Genomic DNA, 25,482 nt, shown 5'->3' on the forward strand with positions numbered 1-25,482 from the left:
CATCATGGATCACAAGCACCTTCATAGTTTGGTCCACGACGTTGTCATGCTCGTCCTCCATGTTGAAAAGAAAGAAAGAAAAGCATATTCACTTTAAATTAGGCATATTAACAAGAAGCTATTATACAATATAGGCTTTGTGGTCTAGCATTAAGCCTAATCAATAAAACCAGGGATTGACTTTTTTAAAATGATTTGTAAAAATGTGTTGCAGCGATTAAAAACAAAACAAGATTTCTAACTTATATAAAACATGTCAGGCCCAGTCAAATTGCCCATTGATCTAATCAATGACATTCAATTGATTATTTCCCATAAACATAACTTTTCAGTGCATGATTTTATTTATCTTATTTCACTTTAACACCAAAAGAAGGTTTTTGTTTTTAGGTAGTTGTATATGTTAAGTAGCAAGCACATCAGTAAATTATCCCTAAATCATTTTCCTGTGAATGCTAAACCATTTATAAAAACAATAAGATGTTTACAGATTTACAGCAATAAATTGCATATTTATTTGTTAGGTGTCAGAGTGGTTAATCACATACATTAAACAATGGTATCAGAGCAACCTCTGAAATAACTCCGTTAAAAAAAAAATGTTTTAAGTGAAACATCCGGGGCTTTTCAGAAAACATCCGGGCTTGAGCCAAAGTAGCCACCCCCTAGCACCGCCACTGATTGGAAGAATTTAAAACAACGTAAACAACACAATGGTATAATTCCACAAGTGGTGATTGGATGATATGGTGATACACTTTATTGTACAGTAGGTGGCGGTATGCACCTGAAAGCTGTTTGCAATCCGCCAAAAAACCGAGAGAAGAAGAAGACGACGAAGAAGAAGAAGAAGAACCTGGATCCACGTGGCGTCTCGTCGCTACGGTTCTCTCTCTCTCTGTGTTCCTGAGAAAGTGTGTGTGAGCTCCAGCTCTACTGATCCATCATCTCTGTGTCTGGATAAACCTCCGAATGGACTGTGTGCTCTTTTTTCTGGAGCGTTTACCTCGGACTATAGGAGCTAGCTTAGCATGCTAGCTGGAAACACGTTAGCAACACTAGTCAGATTGAGAGTTTGATGCAGAGAGAAACGGTGTGTTTAACGGAGTCTGCAGGGAAAGGTGATCTAGGAAACATGAGTAAAGTCCAAATGCTGCTGTCGTTGAAGAAGCAGCGACTCACTGCTGCTAATGAAGAGATATTTGCTCTGTTTAAACAAACAGTAGCAGAGCTCGAGGAGGAGCTGTTTCTTTCCAAAGAGGAGAACAAGAGACTCCAGAAGCTACTGGACGCTGTTTTACAGCCTCAGCTTCGGATACACAGAGCAGGTATGTTCCCTCTACCCTTAATTAACACTTTACACTCTTCAGTAGCACTTTATCATCACATTAATAACACTTTAGACCCTTTATCAGCACTTGCTGCAGGTCTGATTTGTATGCATTGTATGCATACAGATCAGACCTGCAAGTCCCTCGCATGCCGTAAAGCATGTCGCAACACTGTCATAACAGCCTTAACTCTGTATGCATTGTATGCATATGTGACATCTCCCCTTTTTTCCTAGTTATTTAATTTTAAATAACGGTAAAGAGTTTTGACAGATTAGTCACAGCATCATCCTGTAATAGTAAACAACAGTCAAACTGTGATAGCAAATGTTCATTCAGTCGTACTGACCAGCCAAAAGTGTCCTATGAATACAGGTTAACTTAATGTTGATAAAGATGGGTAACCAATACCTTCAGTAGTGCTGTTATGAAATAAAATTCAAGATGCAAGTTTTCTTTTCTAAACATTGCAGCAGTAATATCATGTGTGCATAACATTCACAATACACAGAACCCAACATTCTGCAGACTCAGAGTCCACCTGTGTTGCTCCCCCCCAAAGGCCATAGGTGTTTTTTTTTCTCCTTCACCCCCAGAGGTCATTGTGAAACACCCAAAACACTCCTGTCTACAAGTCCAACCTAGTGGCCGGCTTACTGACACGACCTGGTCTGAACACGTCCTGGTGTTGGTGTGTGGGTCGTCACCTCACTTGGTTTCAGGGTAGCAGTCTCTGGTGTGTTGGCGCTTACAGGCTGGGAAATCGCCACAGCACTCTCTGCTGGTGTTAGTGGGATGTGCTGTGCAGGTCGGGAAGTTGCTTCTGCCCGGAGATGAAGTCAGTTCCGCCGCAGCACTGCACCTCCTTGTGTGTTAATGAGGTAAGACCTCGGAGTAACACACTCTTTTGAGACGATTGCTGGTGTCTTCCAGGACTTCTCGTTGTGGAGCTTGGTGTAGACTGTGTCTCCTGGCTGTCGAGCTGGTAGATGCCTGGCACCATGTCGTCGGTTGTAATAAAGGGCTTGTTTTGCTTTCTCACTCGTGTCCTTTTGTCTGACAATCTGTCTGTTTGGCCATTTAGGCCGTAGATTTTTCTCGAGTGTCGGGAGCATCGTTCTGATCTTTCTCCCCATTAGCAGTTCTGCTGGACTGACTCCTGTGGTAGTACAGGGAGTGGATCTATAGCACATAAGGGCTATCAGTGGATCTTCCTTCTCTTAGCGGTCTGAACTTCTCTTTCTGCATGACCGTTTCCTTGAGGATGGTGAGGACTAGACGTGATGTGTCTGAAGTCCAACCGCTGTGCCAGCTCCCGGAATTCTGCACTGGAGAATTGGGGACCATTGTCACTCACAACCTCTTCAGGAATTCCGAACCTAGCAAAGGTCGTTTTAAGTCTCTGGATGACAAGGGCACTGGTCGTAGATGGTAGTTGTAGTATTTCCAGATACCGTGAATAGTAGTCTTAAATCACAAGGGAGTTGTGCTTGTTATGTTCACAGAGGTCGAGAGCGATTCTTTTCCACGGACGATCAGGCAGCAGTGTGGAAATAAGCGGCTCCTTTTGTTGAGCCCGCTTCTGCTCCTGGCAGCTCCTGCATATGTTGACAATGTTCTTAATGTCTACAGAGAGCCCCGGCCACCAAACTGATGCATTCGCCCTTTCTCTGCATTTTGAGAGCCCCTGGTGTCCCGCATGTATTTTCTGCAAAATGATGATGGGATGCCCTGTATCACTGTGGCTACATAGCATGCCACATCTTCTTGAGTGTCAGTCTCTTCCTTTGTATGTGTCTGTGGGCTTCGGGACAGTGTGTCGGCGACAACAAGGGTCTTCCCAGAGACGTGCTCTGCTAAAGGTTTGTACCTCATGAGCCTTATTAGTAGACACTGACCTCTCAAGGGGACGTTATCTAGGCTTTGTTTGTTGATCAGTGGCACTAATGGTTTGTGGTCGGTCTCCAGCCTGAACTGATCCAAGCCACATAGATACTTGTCAAACTTCTCACGGGCCCATACGCTAGCCAAGTACTCCTTTTCTATCTGGGCGTAGCGTGTCTCCGCTTCTGTGAGACGCCTCGAACATTAGGCTATGGTAGACCACAGTGTGCCGTGGTCAGCATTGTCTTAATGTTCTCAAAAGCTGACTGCTGTGAGTGACCCCAGGTCCAGATGTTCCTGCTCTTCAGAAGCTCGTACAGTGGTTGACCTATTGTGGAAAGGTTTGGAACGTACCCAGGTAGTTCACCATGCCCAGGACTCTTTTCAGCTCATGGACGTTTCCTGGTGGAGCCAGCTGATGTATGGCTTCAACTTTATCAGGGTCGGGCCTGACTCCTGACTGGTCGATGAGATGTCCCAGAAAGCGTAGCTGGCTTTGTCTGAGGGAGCATTTATCTTTATTAAGTTGTAAGCCTGCTGACTCAACACGCTGTAGTACCTTCTCGAGTCTGGCGTCGTGCTGTTCTGTCGATGTCCCATAGACCAGGATATCGTCCATGAAGACTTCAACGCCTTCCAGCCCCTGCAGAGTCTCTAGCATTTTCCGCTGGAAGATCTCAGGCGCACTGGAAATCCCGAAAGGTAACCTTTTGAAACAGTACCTGTCAAACGGTGTTATAAAGGTTGTTAATTTACAGCTGACTGGGTGCAGTGGGATTTGCCAGAACCCACTTGCAGCGTCGAGAGAGGAAAACACAGTTGCACCACTTAGCTTTGCAGTTATTTCATCAGAGGTAGGTAAGATGTAGCGCTCCCTTTTTACTGACTCATTTAGTCTTTCCAGGTCCACACAGATCCTGGCTTTGCCTGTGGTTTTCTTTAGAACGGGCACCATAGGAGCACACCATTCAGTTGGCTGTGTTACCTTCTCGATGACACCGTTCTTCTCCATCCTCTGCAGTTCCTCTTTTACCATCTGTAACATTGGGAAGGCCACACGACGTGCTGTATGCACTGCATATGGTTGAGCCCCATCCTTTAATTGGATTTTAACGGGTTCAGTTTTTAGTGTGCCGTGCTCACCATAGGCTTGAAGGTGTTCACTGGTAGTGAATTTCACTTCAGCAACACGCCTCACCAGGTTCATCTCCACTGACAAATCCCGGCTGAGTAGGTTATTGACACTCTGGCCACGGACTACATATGCTTCAAATAGGTAGTTATTTCCCTTGTAACTAACTGTAGCATTAAAGCGTCCCAGACACAACAGTTCACCTCCTGGGCAGTCTAATGGGATGTCAGCTGGTTTCAGTGTTTTTGGTGGAGTGAGTGTGTGAAATGCATCCTCACATAAGACGCTGACATCAGCTCCTGTGTCAATTTTAAATTCCATTGGAGTAGAATCCACCTGGAGCTGTACTGTCCACTGCTCTTTCTCATCTGCACTGCACACTGAGCCTAAGAAATAATGGGTCTGCTCAGCCTGTACAGTCCCTATGACCTCACTCACTGATCTATTGCTGTTTCGGCACACTCTGGCCCAATGTCCTATTTTATTGCACTTGTGGCATGTAGCTTTAGCTGCAGGACACTCTTCTTCCTTGCTATGCTGTGATTTCCCACATTTACCACATTTGCTTTCACTTCCCCCCCATTTTCTGTCTTTTGACTTGCCTTGATGTTGTTGAGGTTTCCATTTGTTATTGTTTTCTTTGAATCTCACCTCCTGTACTGATCCCACTGTGTCTTCCTGCAGACTCACTTGTGCTGCGACCACCTCTGACTGCCTGATGGTCCGTATCGTCAGTGCTAGTGTTAGCTGCAGCCTGCGCGAGAGCTCTCTGTCTCATATCCCGACAACAATTCGGTCACGGATATTCTCATCTCGGCTTACGCTAAACTCACAGTGTTCAGATAGATCATACAGGGCTGGGATGAAACCCTCTGCCTTCTCCCCTGGCCGCTGGACCCGCTGGTGGAAACATGCCCTCTCATGGATAACGTTCCTCCTCGGGAAAAAGTACTCGTTGAACTTGAATATGTTTTCTGCCTGAATATGTTCACCTGCACTTTCCCGTCATCTTTGTCGAGTTTAGTATCGAGTCTGTACTGCTCAAAGCGTTGCCTCCATTCTGGCTATTCAGTCGGCTAATTAAACGAAAAGTTTGCTGGGGGATTAAACTTGGCCATTCCGCCGTCTATATTCCTCTACTTTGTCTTGTTTAATTACTGTGACTCACCGGTCACTTCTGACCCCATGTAGAATGATCGAGGGTCGAGTATCTTTCACGACTCAGGTTTATTGTACAGTAAGTCAAGGACATTACAGTAGGCAGCAACCACACAACTCACGGGCTTAATCTGAAGTAAAGCAGTCCCTCGCATGCCATAAAGCATGTCGCAACACTGTCATAACAGCCTTAACTCTGTATGCATTGTATGCATATGTGACAAATAATTCATAAAGAAATCAATGAATAAATATTAGGGATGCTCCAATCGATCGGCCACCGATCGATATCGGCCGATACTCACTGTGCGCGGCAAAACAAGCTCACCAAAATGGCTTCACCAGTCTGGCAGTATTTTAAGGTGTCCGAAAAGGACAATAAAATAGCGCTTTGCAACAGAAATTATATATATCAAATAGCTATTTGATCTACCTCTGGAACAAGCTAAATTAGTTATACATATGCTTATTCTTCACTGTTGGGTCACTCATTACTGGATCAGAGAGAGAGAGAGAGAGCGAGAGAGCGAGAGAGAGAGACTCCCGTGTTATTATCCACAGTTAATGTAAACTTGAATAATGTACTTCATTTCATTTGTAATAATTATGTTGGTTGTTGTTTGTGGAAGCTCCAGTGAATGAGCCCATTAACTGAGTTTTAAACATCACTTTAAATGGAAGATCCCCATAGGCCCCGCCCACTCAATCGGATCGGCGATCGGTATCGGCCGATGCTGATTTTGGCGATCGGCCCCAAAATTGGTGATCGGAGCCTCCCTAATAAATATGTTCAATAATCAATTAAACACATCTAAAATGTTACTTGATAAAGAATAGGGGAACTAGTACAAAGGTCACCAAGTAATTAAAACAATATAAATGAATGTAAAATCTCATCAATCAATGTATTTATAATATATTCTGTATATATATATATATATATATATATATATATATACACAGAATATTTATATTTTGAGAGAGATATACACTCGTATTAGACGCAGTCAAAAGTTTGGACAAATCTTCTCTTTCAAAGTTTTTCATTTATTTAAATTGGTCCTACTTTCTAGATTTATACTGAAGACATCAAAACTACTGTGGTTTAAGATGGAATGACTTAATAATCACAATTCAAGTCTTACCTCTGCAAGAACTCCAGGGTAGCTCCCAGTTCTGAGCGATAACTGATGTTGACGCAGTAATATGCTGCAAACATCAGCATCAGGGCGTCGACAACATTCAGGACACTGCCACTGACGATGGTCTGATCCTCTGCTATCATGTAGTGTCCAGCTGTCAGGGGAGAACTCCCTTAAGGTGCACAAAGGAAAAAGTCACAAAACATTTATAAATCCAAAACATATTTAGTGCAGATTGTTGTTGTTTTTTTACTGGTGATCACATGAACAATTGTCTTTTAGGAATGATCAGCTCCTGCAGCTTTCTTTTCTTTCTTTAGTGTTTCCTAATGTTAACAGTGTAGAAAAGGTCACATCATAAAGGGATAGTTTGGGTGTTTAAAGTGGGGTTAAGGTACAGTACTTATCTATAGTCAGTGTATTATCTAGAGTAGATGATGGCCGGCAGGGGCAGACTGGGAAACGGTGGACCTCTGTCGTCTGTCAGCGCAACTTCAATGATGCCGTTTAAAAACAGCGAACCGATCGCGTTTGGTGATTCTACAGATGGCCAGTCCGCCCCTGCCGGTACTGTTGGGGCAGGAGTCACCCTCTGGCGGGGGCTCTGAGCCCCCGCCCCTCTGCCTCCGCGTGTTCTTTTTTGAATGGGTCAGATTAACAGAGGAAGAATTCAAAGCAACCAGGGTCAGGTTATAACAAATATGCTGATTTAATGGCAAAAGATACAATAACACAACATCACGAAGTAATCCGGATTACCCCGGCTCTGGTTCCTCCCGCTGGGAAATCTAACTGTCTTGTCTTGTCTTGTCAGCAGGAGGAAGAGAGAACGAGAAATAGGACTTCACAGAGACATATGGTAGTTCCCGTGGGAGGAGTTATGCAGAGACTCCCTCAAGGAGATCACTGATTGGCAGACACAAACAGGCAGACACATTCTAAGGTGTCCGGTTTCAACATGCATTCTCCCCTCCTCCCTTCTCTGCGGCCCGGTTTAACACACACCGTTTCACATGCAGCCCTCTCCACTTACTCCAAAATACAATTGTTTCACTTATCATATTTCCAGCTTCTTGTTACAGATTGCTATTATTAATACAAAGTAATTAAACACACACATATATTATTCAAGATATGTAGACTTCCCTGCTACTTGACATGCTGGAGATCTTAAGAAGAATGTCTCCTCCCCCACCTAGTCTCCTGTCCTGCATAACTGCTCCTTCTTCATACAGAGTAATAAAACATGTTTAAGCCAACTACTCCACAATGTTTGTAGCAATTCAGTCCTCACATTATGAAAGAATAAAACAGAGAAATCAATAAAACACAAGTACAGGTATAGTTTGAGCAGTAATCCCATCTAGCTGCTGCAATAGATACACACTTGTTCCTCAACGCACACACATCTTTATCATTAACAGAAGTTAATTGTTCTTGTAGCTAAAGGGCTTCTGTGAACTTCCTTTCACCTCGAAGTCCGCTTTACTGGACTGAATACATTTATCAACATCAACGAAAGTGCTCAATAAATGCTGTATTGAACCAATAAACTAACACAAACTAACTATCACTATAACATGATGATGATGATGATGGTGATAAAGAATGCATCTAACGTTCCGCTTTTCATTATAATAAAAAAACAGAGCATTAAACAAACCATCATGCTCTTACTTTGAAATCATGCGGAAATGTCGTCATCAGCAGGCCATCACGTGGTTTCCGAAAATAACCGAGTGACACGAGTAGATTTTAGCCGAGACCGGCGGAAAATATGTCTCAAAATTCCGTGTGTGTAAAAAGACGATCCACGAGCAGAAATGTGAGATCCACGAGCAGAGATTTGAGATCCGCGAGCGCATTTTTGTTCGACAAATACAAAATGGATTCACAAATGCCTGATCGAAAGTTGTAAATGTTAAAGAGATATTCACAGATCTTTTTTTATTTGTGAAAATATTTAGCGTATTTGCAGATCCGTTTTACACTTGCACATTTATTTGTGAGTTTGTAAATCTTTTAAATGCATTTGTGGTGTTTTACATTTACAAATCACACATTTACACACAAATTATTTTATGTTCACACAAATAATTATGAGACATATCTATGCCCATAGTTTGTGCATGTACAGTATATCCTCCCTGTGTGTGTAATGTGTTTAAACACAACAGAGTGGGGGAAGACATTTCCCTCTGAGGGATGAATACATTATATCTTCTTCTACTTAGAAATCAAAAGTGAATGGTCACATTAGGTTTGCCTGCAGTGAATGCTGACAGCTCTGAGCTAGTTTATAGATGTATCATGGCATAGACAAATGTCTCCTATAACCCACAGTCTATGGCTGTTACTGGTGGGTTATAGCATCGTGTTATATCTGAATTGTGCTCTGGTAGGAATTCGCACCCAACATGTTAATAACAGTCAAGTTTTCTTTTAACTCTATGGTTTTACACAGTTTTTATAACATGAAATTCACATATTTAACTATTACATCTTCAAATTAATACAAATGTAGAAATAAAGTGAAAGTCAAAATGTGTTAAAATGTAGTTTTTTTTACTCTAATACAGTTCTCAAAGTTTTGATGAGTGAGGGCCAATTTAGGTACCCAATATTGGATTGAGGGCCGCCCAAGAAAAAACGGAACACAAAATAATTCCAAAACAAATCCTTTCTTTATTGTACTAACCAATTACCGCAACTCGCGAGATGCCTAGTTGCCATGCAACCAGTAGTCTCGCAAACTTTCCACAAGCTGTCATTCATAATTTAGGAATGACAACCCAGGGGGCGCAGTTTTACCATTCTTAACCCTCTGGAGTCTAAGGGTATTTTCTCGATTTTTAGATGTTTTCTTAAATCACCTTTTAAATGTATTTCTTCTAATATGGCACTCCATGTGTTAAATATCAAAATGTTCAGGACAATCTCTGGTCTTGCTATATATGCATATTGCTCACCTTAGAGCACTGTTTGATGAGATAAGTAGCTCAAAAGCTTAAAATGTGAAATCAGATTTTTGGAAAATCTTCAAAACTCTTGTGAAAACACAAATTTACTCATGTGATCGAATTGTTTTGGTGTTTTAGATTTGGTTACCAAAGTCCTAGGATCACAAAAGCAGTAAAATGTTTGAGTTACCCTGTATATAAATGTGTTATTCATGTCTAAAATTAAATTCAAATTTTGAGTAAAATAGGTGTTTATCACTCTACTTTCACCACAGCAGGGACTGAGATACATTAGGACTGAATAATGACTTCATATTACATACCAAGGTTCATGTGATGTGTACAAATACAAATTGAGCATTCAACCTTTTTTTTTTCAACCAACAATTTATTATAAATATGTTTTTTTCAACCAACTATTTATATAAATATAAGAAACTGGAAAATCTCACTATTTACAATATTGAACATCAGAACTTTCAACCAACTATTCATTATAAATGTCAAGACAGTGTCAAGGTCTTTGTCTGTCTTCCAAGACAGTGGGTCTGGCTGCTGTGTAGGTGGGGGTGATGGTGCATGGGCTGCTGTGTAGGTGGGCTGTACAAGTGCTATACGAGACCTCCACGAGACCTCCTTGCTGGCTGGGTTGAAGGTGATGGCTGTGGTGGAGCCTTTGTGCTGAGGTGTATCTTGACCTGGTGGCAGCCGCAGATGGAGGTGGAGGTAGCTGTAGTGATGATGGTCTGCTGGTCCTTGGTGATGGCTCTGGTGAAGGCCCTTGAGCCACGGTAGATCTTGACCTGGGGGCCGGCACAGATGGATGTTGTGGCTGCTGGATAAACGCCGCCTGTGTAGGACAATAATTACAACTAATTTCATTGAAATAAAGTTCAAGTAAAATGTTGCTCAAGCACAAATAACAATGCACACATAAAAATAAAGTTTGGGAGGTTGCAGAAGGAGTCTCTCTCGATCTCACACACACACACACACACACACACACAGGTATTTCCAGTTACTTTACATTCAGTATAAAATCACAGACACACATATACATAGGCTACATCTGATTACAAAGTCTCATCTGTACAGGACGGTAAAATAATAACAGGCACACATATAAATAAATCTATGACAAAGTCTCATCTGTACAGAACAGTATGATAAAATAATCGATGGCAAAAACATGTCACTGTAAATGTCTCCGTTGTGGGACGAATAAATGATTAATTTAATCATCTACACATGTAATCTCACTTTTACACACCAAAATAACGTTAACACAGAGTAAACGTTTGCTAATGGAGAGTCTATTTTGTCCCATTAAAAAGTTAATGACTATCGATACAAAATATATATCAATAAACCTATTGTTCATTTTCGCGGTATTCCCCACACATTGCCAGTACACTATTACTGTAATATTTACACTTACCCATGTCCAAATGGATCCTTGTTGTTGTCTTTGTATTCTTCTTCAGAAGAAGAGTCGAAGACTTCAGGTTCTGAGGCTCTATCTTCACTGCTGCTAGCGAAAAAAATCTCTAGCGAAGTCGGCAACTTTTAGCCATTTTATCTGTCTCTCTCTCTCTCCTCACTAAAGGAAACTGATGGGAGACACGTGGTTTATGTTTTTTTTACTTGGTGGGTAGGCCCTTAGTGATTTCTCGATGTCCATTGGTCATTTCAGACCATGAGGGCTGCCGGCCGAGATTTCCTTGACGGACACACAAATCCACCAATCCCACACAGTGTAAAGTCAAGCTGCTTTGAGCGGCCATATTGGCTGCTGTGCCCTGGTTACAGTCTCACAGGAGATACCGCTGGAAAGCTACTCATTCTAATTCTTACTAGATACAACCATGGAGGATTCAAATATAACGCATGCATTTCAGCGTGTCACATTAACTATCGCGGGCCGCCAGAAACATTTCCGAGGGCCGCCATTGGCCCGCGGGCCGCACTTTGAGAACCCCTGCTCTAATAGGATAGTCAATACCTGTGTTTTTCAGTGTATCAATGTAAGGTAGTGGTTAAATTAAGCAAAATTACAAAATATTTATTTCTTTACTCATATTGTCTTGCAATTATACATCTTTTAAACGAGTATTAACAGTATTATGTATTTGACAGTGATATATTGGCATAACAAAAGTATTTTTTAGTAAAATTACAGAAAATGCAGCTAATTTTGCCAACAGAAAATCATTTATTTTTACGGTTAGTTTTGTTAAATTCACATTTAAAAACTGCTAAAAAAACAGATAAATAATGTATTCCATTTTTACAGTTTGTTTTTTGTTAAAATACATGAGACATTTCAATAAACCGTTTATTCTTGTAAATTGGTTATGATTTCCTTTAATTATGAAATACACAAAAAAACTGTAAAAAAACTAAAGTTTTACTATTTACTATAGTAAATGTAAAGTTTTTTATGTACTGTATATAAAAAACACACATATTTGAACATTTAGCAGGTTCCCTCATCTATAATCATTTATACAAGCGCAACTTTGAACATGTCCAGCAGTAAAATGCAACATACAAAGTAAACAAGAAACAACATAAATTAAACACTGACAGGGAACATTTTACTACACCATCATTACCGTTACATAGGAAGGTGCCGTCAAATGTTCTGTTAATACTTGCATACTTTTACTTAAATAAGGTTTGAATGCAGGATTTTAATTTGTAACAGAGTATTTTCATTCTATACTGTAGGCGTAGTGTATCTGTGAACGATCCCAAATACAATTCATTGTTTACATTGCGGCTAGTGCTACGCCAGAAGAAAAAACCCTTTTACATTTTTAACTGGAAGTGGAAAGGGGCTGGGCTACATGAGGTGACTTGAGCCAACAACAATACACAATAGGTGGGACTAAGAAAGATAATGTGAACATATAAAAACAAAGGCATTAATTAGGGCTGCAAAATGTCTCCCATTGTAATGGTGATGAGATTTTAAATGCTAACACTTAACAGTTTGTTCTGACTGTGTTTCCTGTTTCCTGCAGACGTCCAGCAGCTGGTGGTGGTTAAAGAAGAGCTTCTCCCTGACCAGCAGGAGTGGAGCACCAGTCTGGACCAGGAGGACCCAGAGCCCCCCCCACACATTAAGCTGGAACAGGAGGGAGAGCAGCTTCAGGAGCTGGAGGAGGCTGATATCACCAAGTCCACTTTCACTCCTGACCCTGTGAAGAGTGAAGATGATGAAGAGAAACCTCAGTCCTCTCAGCCTCATCAAAGACAAACTGAACACATGAAAACAGAAGCTGATGGAGATGACTGTCGAGGACCAGAACCAGCCAGGAACTCAGATCCAGAGAGCAGTTTGCATCCAAAGACTGAGGACCACACTGGAGACTCTTCTGAACCTGACACTGAAGACTCTTCTGAACCTGACACTGAAGACTCTTCTGAACCTGACACTGGAGACTCTTCTGAACCTGACACTGAAGACTCTTCTGAACCTGACACTGAAGACAGTGCTGATTGGAAAGAGACCAGAGAACCTGCATCAGGCTCAAACTCACTGAAAAATAGACATGAATCTGTCAGTGATCCACAACGTAGTGCTGAAAAGAAACCATTCAGCTGCTCAGTCTGTAAGAAAGCTTTTTCACAGAGTGGAAGTTTAAAGTCACACATGAGAGTCCACACAGGAGATAAACCATTCAGCTGCTCAGTCTGTAAGAAAGCTTGTTCACAGAGTGAACATTTAAAGAGACACATGAGAATCCACACAGGAGAGAAACCATTTACCTGCTCAGTCTGTAAGAAAGCTTTTTCACAGAGTGGACATTTAAAGGCACACATGCTAATCCACACAGGAGAGAAACCATTCACCTGCTCAGTCTGTAAGAAAGCTTTTTCACAGAGTGGACATTTAAAGGCACACATGCTAATCCACACAGGAGAGAAACCATTCACCTGTACAGTCTGTAAGAAAGCTTTTTCAAATAGTGGACATTTAAAGTCACACATGAGAGTCCACACAGGAGAGAAACCATTCACCTGTACAGTCTGTAAGAAAGCTTTTTCACGGAGTGGAAGTTTAAAGACACACATGAGAATCCACACAGGAGAGGAAAAATAGATTTGCAAAGTTTGTGACAAAAGATTTAAATGGCGTAATCGTTTAAAAAGACCAAGTGTGTTGGTTAGGGAATACATTTGTATCCTAATGCCGTTACATGTAATACGTTACTCCCTAAGCCTGTTTTCACCCACCTGCAACCGATTCGCTAATAATCACAAATATTCATTTCTTCGACCCCTTGACTCGACTATTTCTTGTTTAATAATCATTACATCTCCTCAGGACCAAGTTCCCGTGTCCTTCCTTTCACCTGCTGATCACCCACTGCTCATTTAAGGTAGACTCACCTTTACAAGGGACCAGCTAGTCTTAGTGTCTTAATGCAAACGTTTTGTAAAGTGATGCTAGACCAACAACGTGCTGTTGGGCTGTGTGCTCTCTGCAGGACGGTGTCTGTACTCAAAGATTGTTTATGAAATGAGAGCTTCACTCTGTTTTTGTTGTCTAAACCAGGGGTTCCCAAACTTTGCCATGCCTAGGACCCCCATATAGCATTATCGTCTGGCGGGGACCGCCCTGTTGCCTTTTTTTTTTTTTAAATGATGAGTACATTATGATGGAAAATATGACAAATTAATCATACAGCTTAATATGTTTTCTTAATATATATTGGTATTAATAATTAATAATCAGTTATTCTTCAAACTTTTTTGTCTTTATCTTTTGTTTGTCATTCATTACATTACATTACATTGCATTTAGCTGACGCTTTTATCCAAAGCGACTTACAATAAGATGTTGATGGTGTCTTCTGTTATAAACATTCTTAACACAATATTAAACGTTAATATCAACAGTAAACATATTTTAAAGCATTTTTAAAGTGATTTCTGTCTTTATAATATTATATGATTTTGAACAGTAATATCAACAATTAACATATATTTGTATTATTTTTTAAAGCTATTTATATATAATATTCAACAGTAATATTAACAGTAAACGTATTTATATTCATATATATAAACAACAATATTTGCTACATCCGTGCTCTCATCCAGCTGCAGAGCGAAATATTCACTAGCTCTCACTTGCTCCAAAAGCTGAGCAGATGCTCAGTTTCACTCTCAGTAGCGGCAGCTCGATTCTGATTGGCTTGAAGGGCGGTCGTGTGAATTAAAAACAAAAAAATAAAATATGAAAAAATATTAAAAGAGATGCATTAAAGGACACAGATTGATAGATATGCAGTTATTAATAACATCTAAAAAATGTAACATTCAATTTTTTTTTAAATTCCACTTTCCCTCAAACTTTGCGCGACCCCCGGGGGGTCTGGCCCCCGCTTTGAAAAACACTGGTCTAAACATCGCCAACAGAGCGATACGTCTTCTTTCCAGCAGATGGCATACATGTTACATCATGCAGTTCACCTGTCATCCACATATTAGAGATTCAAAACAGCAATGTGTGAGATAAGGCTAGTAATTGACTATTTCAACAGAATGTGAAGAGGTTACAGTCTTGAAGCCACGTCCAATATGTTTGTGTTTTGTTTGATTAAATCGACTGAAATGAGCATTCAATGACTCAATTATTCTGAATTACTGTCATTACATCATGGGTTTGCATTGCAATATTAGAACGCATAGAACCAACTTTATTTCTTCCAAGTTGCGGGTGTTCATTGTTTAGAAGTCCGCTGTGTTTCATCCAAGCTTCCACTGCGTGCTCCGATAATGCTGAAAGTATCTGTTGTATGCTTTACCTGCTCCAGTAACACAAGTGTAATTGACTGGACAGAGACAAGAGATAGTGGATGGATCCAGAGGAGAACCAGAAGATAGTCCGCATAGAGCCTTCAGGCTCTGAAAATGATCAGGGATAGAGCTAGAAAAAAACTCCAAAAACCTGAATAGAGCTAGAAGATAGCAAAGCCAAGAAAGACCCAGACAGGAAGGAGCCAAAATAGTTTGTATTTTTTATTTTTTAATATTCAAGCTCTTCTCTTAAGATATTAGAACATCTTATCAGAATTCTCTGAGTTTGTATCAACTTTGGTACTTAAAACAGATAAAGTAATTATCGTAGGTGACTTTAATATTCATGTTGACGATGATAAAAAATAGCCTTACTGTTGCAAATAACTCTATATTAGATTCTGTTGGTTTCTGTCAGAGTGTAAATAAACCAACCCACTGCTATAATCACACTCTCGACCTTGTTCTGACTTATGCTATTGAAATTGAGCAACTATTAGTTGAACCGCATAATCCTGCTTTATCCGACCATTTCTTAGTAACATTTGAAGTACTGTTACGAGACTACAAAGCATTAGTCAAAAGCTCCTGCAGCAGAAACCTATCTGTTAGTGCTATAGCCACATTTAAGGAAGAGATTCCACCAATACTTAACTCGATAGCATGTCTGCATGTAAGGGAGGAAACTTATACAAAATGTACACCACCCCAAATTGATCATGTTGTTGATAGTGTTACAGATGCACTGCAAATACAATTATACTCTGTTGCTCCTTTGAAAAAGAAGAAAATGAAACAACATAGATTTGCTCCATGGCATAATGCCGAAACCCGTAAAATAAAGCAAAAGTCGAGACAACTTGAAAGGATATGGCGTTCCACTAAACTTGAAGAATCTCGTTTAATTTGGCATATTACTCTCAATGAATATAAGAAAGCACTGCGTAAAGCGAGAGCAGCCTACTACTCTTCATTAATAGATGAGAATAAGAATAATGCAAGATTTCTTTTCAGCACTGTAGCCAGGCTGACAGAGAGCCACAGCTCGATTGAGCCTTCTATTCCCATAGCACTCAGTAGTAATGATTTGATGTGCTTTTTTAACGATAAAATTGTTACTCTTAGAAACAAAATTAATTACCTCTTGCCTATGACCAGTATAGTGTTATCAACAGCTCCCGGAAACGTAAGTTCTAATATTACACTAGATAGTAAACTAGAATGCTTTTCAGCCATTAACCTTGAACAATTAAATTCAATGATTCTCTCTTCCCAATTCCAACTAAGCTGTTGAAGGAAGTTTTTCCATTAATTAGCACTTCTTTATTAAATATTATGAATATGTATTTATTATCAGGCTATGTTCCACAATCATTCAAAGTAGCAGTGATGAAACCGCTTATTAAAAAGCACAACCTCGATCCAGAGGTTTTAGCCAACTATAGACCTATTTCTAATCTTCCGTTCCTCTAAAAAATTCTTGAGAAAGCGGTCGCAAAACAGTTGTGTGATTACTTAAAAAACAATGATTTATTTGAAGATTTTCAGTCTGGCTTTAGAACACATCATAGCACAGAGACAGCTCTGGTTAAAGTTACAAATGGCATTATAATAGCCTCAGACAAGGGACTTGTCTCTATTCTTGTTTTGCTCAATCTCAGTGCTGCATTTGATACTATCGACCATGATATCCTATTGCAAAGACTAGAGCACTTAGTTGGCATACAGGGAACTGCTTTAGGCTGGTTTAGGTCCTATCTATCTGAACGCTCTCAGTTTGTACGTGTTAACGATGAATCTTCTATGCAAACCAAAGTTATCCATGGTGTGCCACAGGGCTCAGTGCTCGGACCTATTTTGTTCACATTATATATGCTTCCATTAGGCAATATTATAAGGAATCATTCTGTAAACTTTCATTGTTATGCGGATGATACTCAACTATATTTATCAATCAAGCCTGATGAAATTAATCATCTAAATAAAATTCAAGACTGCCTTAAGGACTTAAAAACGTGGATGACCTTACATGTTTTGATGTTAAACACGACCAAAACTGAAGTTATTGTACTTGGCCCAAAGAATCTACGAAACAAATTATCTAAAGATATACTAACTATGGATGGCATTAATTTGGCCTCCAGTGAGACTGTAAGGAATCTTGGTGTAATATTTGATCAGGATTTATCCTTTAACGCCCACATAAAATCAATTTCAAGGACCGCCTACTTCCATCTACGTAACATTGCAAAAATCTGGCATATCTTGCCTCAAAACGATGCAGAGAAACTAGTCCATGCATTTGTTACTTCAAGGCTGGATTATTGTAACTCCTTATTATCAGGGTGTACCAAGAAGTCAGTCAAGTCACTTCAGCTGATTCAAAATGGTGCAGCTTGTGTACTAACCAGAGTTAGGAAAAGGGACCACATTACTCCTGTTCTGGCTGCCTTTCACTGGCTCCCTATAGAACACAGGATATCATTTAAAATTATTCTTCTCGCCTACAAAGCCCTTAATGGGCAGGCGCCATCTTACCTTAAAGAACTCATTATACCCTACTGTCCTATTAGGGCATTGCGTTCCAAGAATGCAGGGTTGTTGGTTGTTCCTAGAGTCTCTAAAAGTACAATGGGAGCCAGAGCCTTTTCTTATCAAGCTCCACATTTGTGGAATCAGCTTCCAGTTTGTGTTCGGGGTGGCAGACACCTTATCCGTTTTAAGAGTGTGCTTAAGACCTTCCTTTTTGATAAAGCTTATAGTTAGGGCTGATTAGATTCAGCCCCTAGTTTTGCTGATATAGGCTTAGTTTGTTGGGGGACATCTTACTTCTTCCTTCTCTCTGTCTATACCTGTGTACTCTCATGTTCCGATTAACCCAGCTTCCCCAAATGTCTTTCTTTTTGGTGTCTATATACGCCGGGATCCGGATGGATATCCTCGTGGATTCATCTTCCTATTATACACACATGCATTTCCAAACATTTGGACTACCTATGTTGCAAATGTATTATCTTTTCAATTCACACACGGCATCTATTGCACGTCTGTCCGTCCTGGGAGAGGGATCCCTCCTCTGTTGCTCTCCCTGAGGTTTCTCCCATTTTTCCCTTTAAACTGTGGGTTTTCTTTGGAAGTTTTTCCTTGTACGATGTTAGGGTCTAAGGACAGAGGGTGTCGTATTGTCATACTGATATTTTGTACAAATTGTAAAGTCCACTGAGACAAATGTAACATTTGTGATATTGGGCTATAAAAATACAAATATATATATATATAAATAAACATTGATTGACTGTGAATAATGTATTCAAATAAATACAAAATATAATAAAATAAACATTAAGGTGCAGCATTTCGATGAACTGAAATAATCTGTATTTGAACTGTACTAGTACCTAAGCAGCCAGCTTGACATTAGTACTTGCTTGTCATTGTATTTTCATGTTTTTTTAAAGAAAAATGAACTTGCTTGCTGAAAGGGCAGATCTGCTGGCACTAACAATGCCTCCTGCTGTGGAGAACACCCTCTCTAGGGACAGAGGTAGCAGACACAGCCAGGTAGCGCTTTGCCAACATGGCAACATAAGGACACTTGGCTTAGCTTTGGCTCGGTCTGAACTTTTTGCGAGTGGTGGAGGCTTACATGCTAGCGGGAGTTGGGTTTGCACTTCAGTCTTTTTTCTTTTGGTACCGGTGATATTCACGTTCATGCCTTTTCAAATGAGTGTGCAAGTTTGATATATTGCCAGCCGCGTAACCAATGTTAGTTGAACAATGCCGACAAACAGCTTTGGTTCGGTCCACCCGTCTTTGTCCGTCATCCTTGTACGTAACTGCGAAACCAAAATGTTCCCAAACTGGAGACTTCAATGATGCTGGAGGATTTTAGAGCTCAACTTTATCTGCGTTCGCCATTTCGACAGTTCTTCAAATTACGGACTACATTTGAACGCATCCCTGTGACCAGCTCTCATAGCCTATGCCTCTCGTCCAATGAAATGACTTGCTTGCTCTATGACGCGTTGAACCCAATGTTGTTTGTTTGTAGCATTTATTTAACCAGTTGAAAGCCCCTTGAGATCAAAAGATCTCTTTTTCAAGGGTGACCTGCAGGACATTAGTTACACATGTAACATAAAAACAACAGAACAACAATAAGGATGACATACAACATAATGTACAGGGTACAGTTTACAAACTCTATTTACAGAGACAGGTACCATGAGTATCAAACAGCATGTCACCCAGCTGAGTTTTAAAATGATGCAGGGGAACCAAAGTGCTCAGTTTTAAACATGTTTGCAGACAGTTCCAATTTAGTGGAGCTGCACAAATAAAAGCTTTCTTCCCTAAGTCAGTCCTAGCACTTGGCACATTTAATAAAACAACATGATGAGATCTCAGGCAATATGTACTTTCAATTCGTCGAGAGATCAGAGAGCAGATATAAAAAGGTAGTTTACCCAACATGGCTTTGTAAATGAACATGTACCAGTGACTGAGCCTCCGTACAGTTAGTGAAGGCAGACCTGCCTTGGCATATAGGGTACAGTGATGAGTAAGTGCTTTACAGTTAGTAACTGTGATAGGCGGCATCTAACTTTTCCAGGCAATGGGCAGGTGCATTCATATAGATCAAATCACCATAGTCCAGCACAGGTAAAAAGGTCACAGTGACTATTCTTTTCCTGGCTTCAAAAGAGAAACAGGACTTGTTTCTGAAAAAGAAAACTAGTCTAACCCTCAGCTTTTTAAGCAGGTTATTGACATGAAGTTTAAAAGTAAGACAATCATCAAGCCAGATACCAAGGTATTTATAACTGGTAACCACTTTGAGTACTTGTCCTTGCATAGTAACAATATCCAAAACAGGCTCTGGTGTCTTTTAGCTTTTGTAAATAGCATTACCTTGGTTTTATCAACATTTAAAATAAGCTTAAGTTCAGCAAGCTGAGTCTGAATAATGTTAAAAACAGCCTGTAATTTAACACCAGCCTCCTTAATGGAGGGACCTGCACAATACATCACGGTATCATCAGCATAAATATGTAAAGTAGCTTCATCCACATTTTCACCTAAACTGTTGATATATATGGAGAATAAAAGTGGACCTAAAACAGAACCTTGAGGAACACCATTAGCAATGTTTAACCACTCAGAAGACAGTCCATCAAAGTGAACACATTGGGACCTTTCAGAGAGGTAATTCACAAACCACCCCACTGCATGGCTGGATATGCCGATACTGAGTAGCCTCTGCTTTAAGATGCAATGATCGACGGTATCAAATGCTTTGGAAAGGTCAATAAATAGAGCTGCACAACTCTGCTTATTGTCTAAAATACTCGTAATATCATTCACCACTTTCATTGTGGCAGTGATGGTGCTTTGTTGTTTTCTGAAGCCTGACTGATGTTTAGACAGGATATCATTTTTACATAAAAACTCCTTTACCTGTTCACTCACTAGGCGTTCGAGCACCTTCGCCAGAACTGACAATTTAGAGATTGGCCTATAGTTATTTAAAATAGTTGCGTCCCCTCCTTTTAGTAAAGGCAAGACATAAGCTGACTTCCATACTTTTGGGATTGCATTTGTGCTGAAGGAGAGGTTAAAAGAGTAGTAAGAGGAAGAGCAATAAAATCTGCAGCTATCTTTAAAAAGAAAGGTTCTACGTTGTCCGGGCCAGCCGGTTTCTTAGGATCTAGCTTAGATAAGGCTTCATGAACAACATTGACAGTAAAAGGAGTAAAACTGAAAGGGTTTTCCAGACCACATTGTTCTGAGTCACATACTGTAGTGTTCACAGAAGCAGAGTTAGAAACAGAATCAAACATAGAACCGCAGGACACAAAATGCTCATTAAAGCAATTTAACATAGTGGCCCTGTCCGATATAGTGCCAGATGCTGTGGTAAGGCACGGAGGTAGCTCATTACGGATCTCACCGGTGGATATCGATTTTATTGCTTTCCAAAATTTCCTAGGATTATTTAGGTTTTCTGTGGTAACTGACAAATAGTACTTCGACTTTGCACTTTTGACATTTGAAGTGAAGCTATTCCTTAGCTGCCTAAAACGCAGCCACTCTACCTCTGAGCCTGATTTCCTAGCCTTTGCCCAGGCCTTGTTTCTCTCATGAAGGAGACTAGACAGCTCAGCAGAAAACCAAGGATTGTCTCGTCCCTTTACTCTAAATGTACGCAGGGGTGCATGTCTATCAATGATCTCCATAAAACCAAGATAAAAATAAGACCATGCGGTTTCCACATCAGCACACAGATCGATTTTATCCCAATCAAACCCAAACAGATCATGCACAAAACCCTGCTCAACAAAATGTTTTTTGTCTCTCTTAATGATAATGCGAGGTTTAACCTTTTGGACCTTAGTGTCCCTAATTGTGGCTACAACACAGTGATCGCTCAGATCATTTGCAAATACTCCCACAGATGAATATTTATGGGGAACATTAGTTAAAATGAGATCAATTAGGGAGGATTTATTAGGGGACTTCATCTTTGGGCGAGTAGGACTGTCAACAATCTGAGTAACATTCAAAGAGATACAAAGGTTTTTAAAATCCTCTGACACTGCAGTTAACCAGTCCCAGTTAAAATCTCCAAGTAGCACTATTTCCTTGTAGTCTAGTTGTGATAAAATATTTGCTAGTGAAGACAAGGAGTCTTTGACAGCTGAGGGGGGTCTGTAACAACTCACTACCATGACCTGTTGACCCTTTGCCACTTCTATATTTATGGCTAAAAATTCGAATTGCTTACTGATCGATTTGGAAACTAATGTGGTTACACTGAACTTATTCTTAACATAAATGGCAACGCCACCACCTTTATTAGGCCGGTCGGTACGATACACATTAAAACCATTTAAGGCAATGTCAGAGGCCAAAATAGATTTGTTTAGCCATGTTTCTGATAAGACAATGACGTCAGCGTCAGTCGATTTTGCCCAGATACGGACAAAATCTAGTTTACCTAACAGACTGCGCACATTCAAGTGGATGAAACCCAACCCAGACCTAGCTTTAAAATCAGCAGGAGTAGCGATCTGACTACTACTACTGGGCGGACCAGGGTTAGGTTTTACATTTCGTGACAGTAATAACAACAAAAACAAGCATCTTTTCCTCTTAAACGACACACATATATTGTCATCTAATTTAGAAACACCGGAAAAGTCTGCGAGAGTGTGATTAGAGCTTAAGAAGCAGTCCTGAAGAACCATCATCGTAGGAAAATAAAAAAGACAAACATATTTTGTCGAGCAGATTGTCTGTGACAAGGCAACCGGTAATTGTTTGAGCAACACATCCGAACCTTTGCAGGGGATGCCCACTGCGGGTGGCAGAACAGACCTGAATCCAGTAGTCTTCTCAGAATGACTAGAGATCTTCTCATAGTCCAAAACAGTTAACAGGCACAGCAGAATCCCGATATGGGCCATTTTCCCAGACCAGCACACAGTATCCGCGATGTTCCTGGAGCAAAATCAGCACAGCAGCAAAGGACAGGCGAAAACAGCAGCGTGGAAGCGCTCCGGTCCCTCCGTGGTATCCCTGGGGTGAAAGCAGGCCTCTGCAACAGCAGAACCAGGACAGGTGGAAAGCAGGCCCCAGCGGTGGTAAAATCCTCCTCCGCACAGCAGCACACGCCCGGTGGAAGCAGACCAAGCCCGAAGCGTGGATCCACTCCGTCTCTCCGCGACGACTCCGGGGTAAAAACCTCTCCAGTACAGCGGTATTCTACAGATGGGAGCATGCCTCCGTAGATCGCAGATCGCAGGCAGCAAACAGGTGGAGCCGCTCCGTCTCTTCGCGACGAGCAGGCCTCTGTAAATCGCAGATCGCATGCAGCAACAGGTGGAGCCGCTCCGTCTCTTCGCGACGTCACCGGAGGAAAAACACCTCAGTACAGCTGCACTCGACAGGTGGGAGTAGGCCTCCACAGTTCGCAGACAACTAAAACTACTACTTGTATAAGCAGGGATGGCTAAAAGTTTGTAAGCAGGAGAGCTAGATGCTGCTAGATGCTGCTAGATGCTAACAGATGCCAGATGCTAACAGGTAAGTGCGAGCCTGTAGAAATTGCGACTGCCTCCTTCAATGTGAGCAAATTACTCTGAATGCTGCGACGCAGCTCCCGAGATTACTTCCAAAAAGTTGTTCACGTTCTACATTTTTTACGTTTAACGTTATATTCGTTCGGTACAGTTCAATACACACGTACCGAATAATTTCACCCCGGGAGGGCGTGTGTATGTGTGGCGCGAGGGAGCGAGAGAGAGCCCTTACGTGTATTGTTGTTGTTAGCATCTGGTGCTAGCTAGCAGCGCTAACGGATATAAGGAGCTGTTTAAATGAAAACAGAGGAGCGACATTTCGCCGACAACTGCGTCGAGCACTTGACTTTATGCAGGAAGCCAGACAGTGGGACATTGTACGAGAAGTCAGCACACTCAGCACGGATAGTGCGCGCAACATGATCACCACACACACACACACACACACACACACACACACACACACACACACACACACACACACACACACACACACACACACACACACACACACACACACACACACACACACACACACACACACACACACACACACACACCACACACACACACACACACACACACACACACACACACACACACACACACACACACACACACACACACACACACACACACACACACACACACACACACACACACACACACACACACACCACACACACACACACACACACACACACACACAGTATTGTATGAGAGGTTCCAGGTTGAATTGAGGCGAATATTTGTAATGTTCAGAGGTTGTTGTGTTTAATATTCATGATGATAATATTTGTCATTGTTCAAATGATAATAAACATTTGCATAAAGCATATTTGTCCACTCATTTGTTGATAAGAGTATTAAAAACTTGAAAAATATTCCTCTAAGGTACATTTAGAACAGATACAAAATGTGCGATTCATTTGCGATTAATCGCGATTAACTATTTTAATCGATTGACAGCCCTAATATATATATATACGTTTACAGAATATATTATAAATAAATGTTGGCAATAATTGATTGATGAGATTTTACATTAATTTATATTAATGTTGTAATTACTTAACCTCTTAAGCCCCACGGACCCGAGCTCGGGTCCGAAAATGCTATATATGTAGCAACAGTGCTATATCTGAAGTGTCATTCATGAAACTATTAATATTCCATACCCATCTGACCGGAGGAAACTTGGCTTACTGACGATACGAAAAAAAAAAATTTTTTCGAAAAAGAAGTCTCACAAGAAGCCTCTAAATGACCCCATGTCAAAAACGGGCAATTGCTATGTCTGCTCATAACTCACAAAAACGATCATTTATAATTCATCCTTTCCGCACAAACAACACATTTTCTGAAAGCTGAGAGTCCACAGATTCCATGGGTGTACACCCCATCACTACAGGCACAACATTAACCGAGCTGGCAGCCACAACATAGCAAGTAAACAATATCAGTTTTCAAATCCCTGACAATAATTAGGTCTTACCTTGGCTGTTTTGTGATCAAAAGTTGTGTTCAAAGGAATAAAAACGCTGCTCAGGGTTAATCCAATGTCTCTTGTCACTTTAAAATGATTACTGAGAATCAATCCTTTCATTCACGACAGAAGAGTAGGTCCAACGATTAACAGTCCGTGGATTCAGCTGCGGGAGCTGCTTTTTACGCATAGCTCCCCCTCCGCAGGCATGACGTATTTACGTAATTTGAAACTCCTACTCGATTCGATTGGCTCTATCGATTCAAAAAAGGTGTCAATCACCCAAATCGACCAATGGGTTCCAGAGATAGGAGTTTGCGTAAGTATAAATACAGGCAGTATCAGCTGATTTACGCACGACCCAGTCTTTGTACGCTGTATACTAGGCTATAGCGTAGCATAGCATGTCCGGCGGCGACAGGAGAGCAGAGAACGGCAGATCGATCAGCGAAACAGCAGGATTTGTTTTCTTTGTCTTCATCGTAGCAATGGCAGCC

General features: G+C 40.9%; 1 protein-coding gene across 3 annotated transcripts in view; it reads left to right on the forward strand.

Moving 5' to 3' along the window:
- Positions 1-1,135: 1,135 nt before the first annotated feature.
- Positions 1,136-25,482, forward strand: part of LOC117536397 (zinc finger protein 271-like) — a 69,222-nt gene continuing 44,875 nt past the window's right edge. The window contains exons 1-3 of one of the 3 annotated variants that reach the window (XM_034201243.1): positions 1,136-1,328; positions 12,634-12,987; positions 13,090-13,446. In XM_034201243.1, the coding sequence (XP_034057134.1) occupies positions 1,136-1,328; positions 12,634-12,987; positions 13,090-13,446 (904 nt within the window). Of the gene's footprint in view, positions 1,329-5,031; positions 5,467-7,461; positions 7,910-12,633; positions 12,988-13,089; positions 13,447-25,482 lie in introns of those variants that run through there. The other 2 variants (XR_004567554.1, XR_004567555.1) reach the window with 2 other exon arrangements.

Source organism: Gymnodraco acuticeps, unplaced genomic scaffold (assembly GCF_902827175.1).
Source record: "Gymnodraco acuticeps unplaced genomic scaffold, fGymAcu1.1, whole genome shotgun sequence".
NCBI lineage: Eukaryota > Metazoa > Chordata > Actinopteri > Perciformes > Bathydraconidae > Gymnodraco > Gymnodraco acuticeps.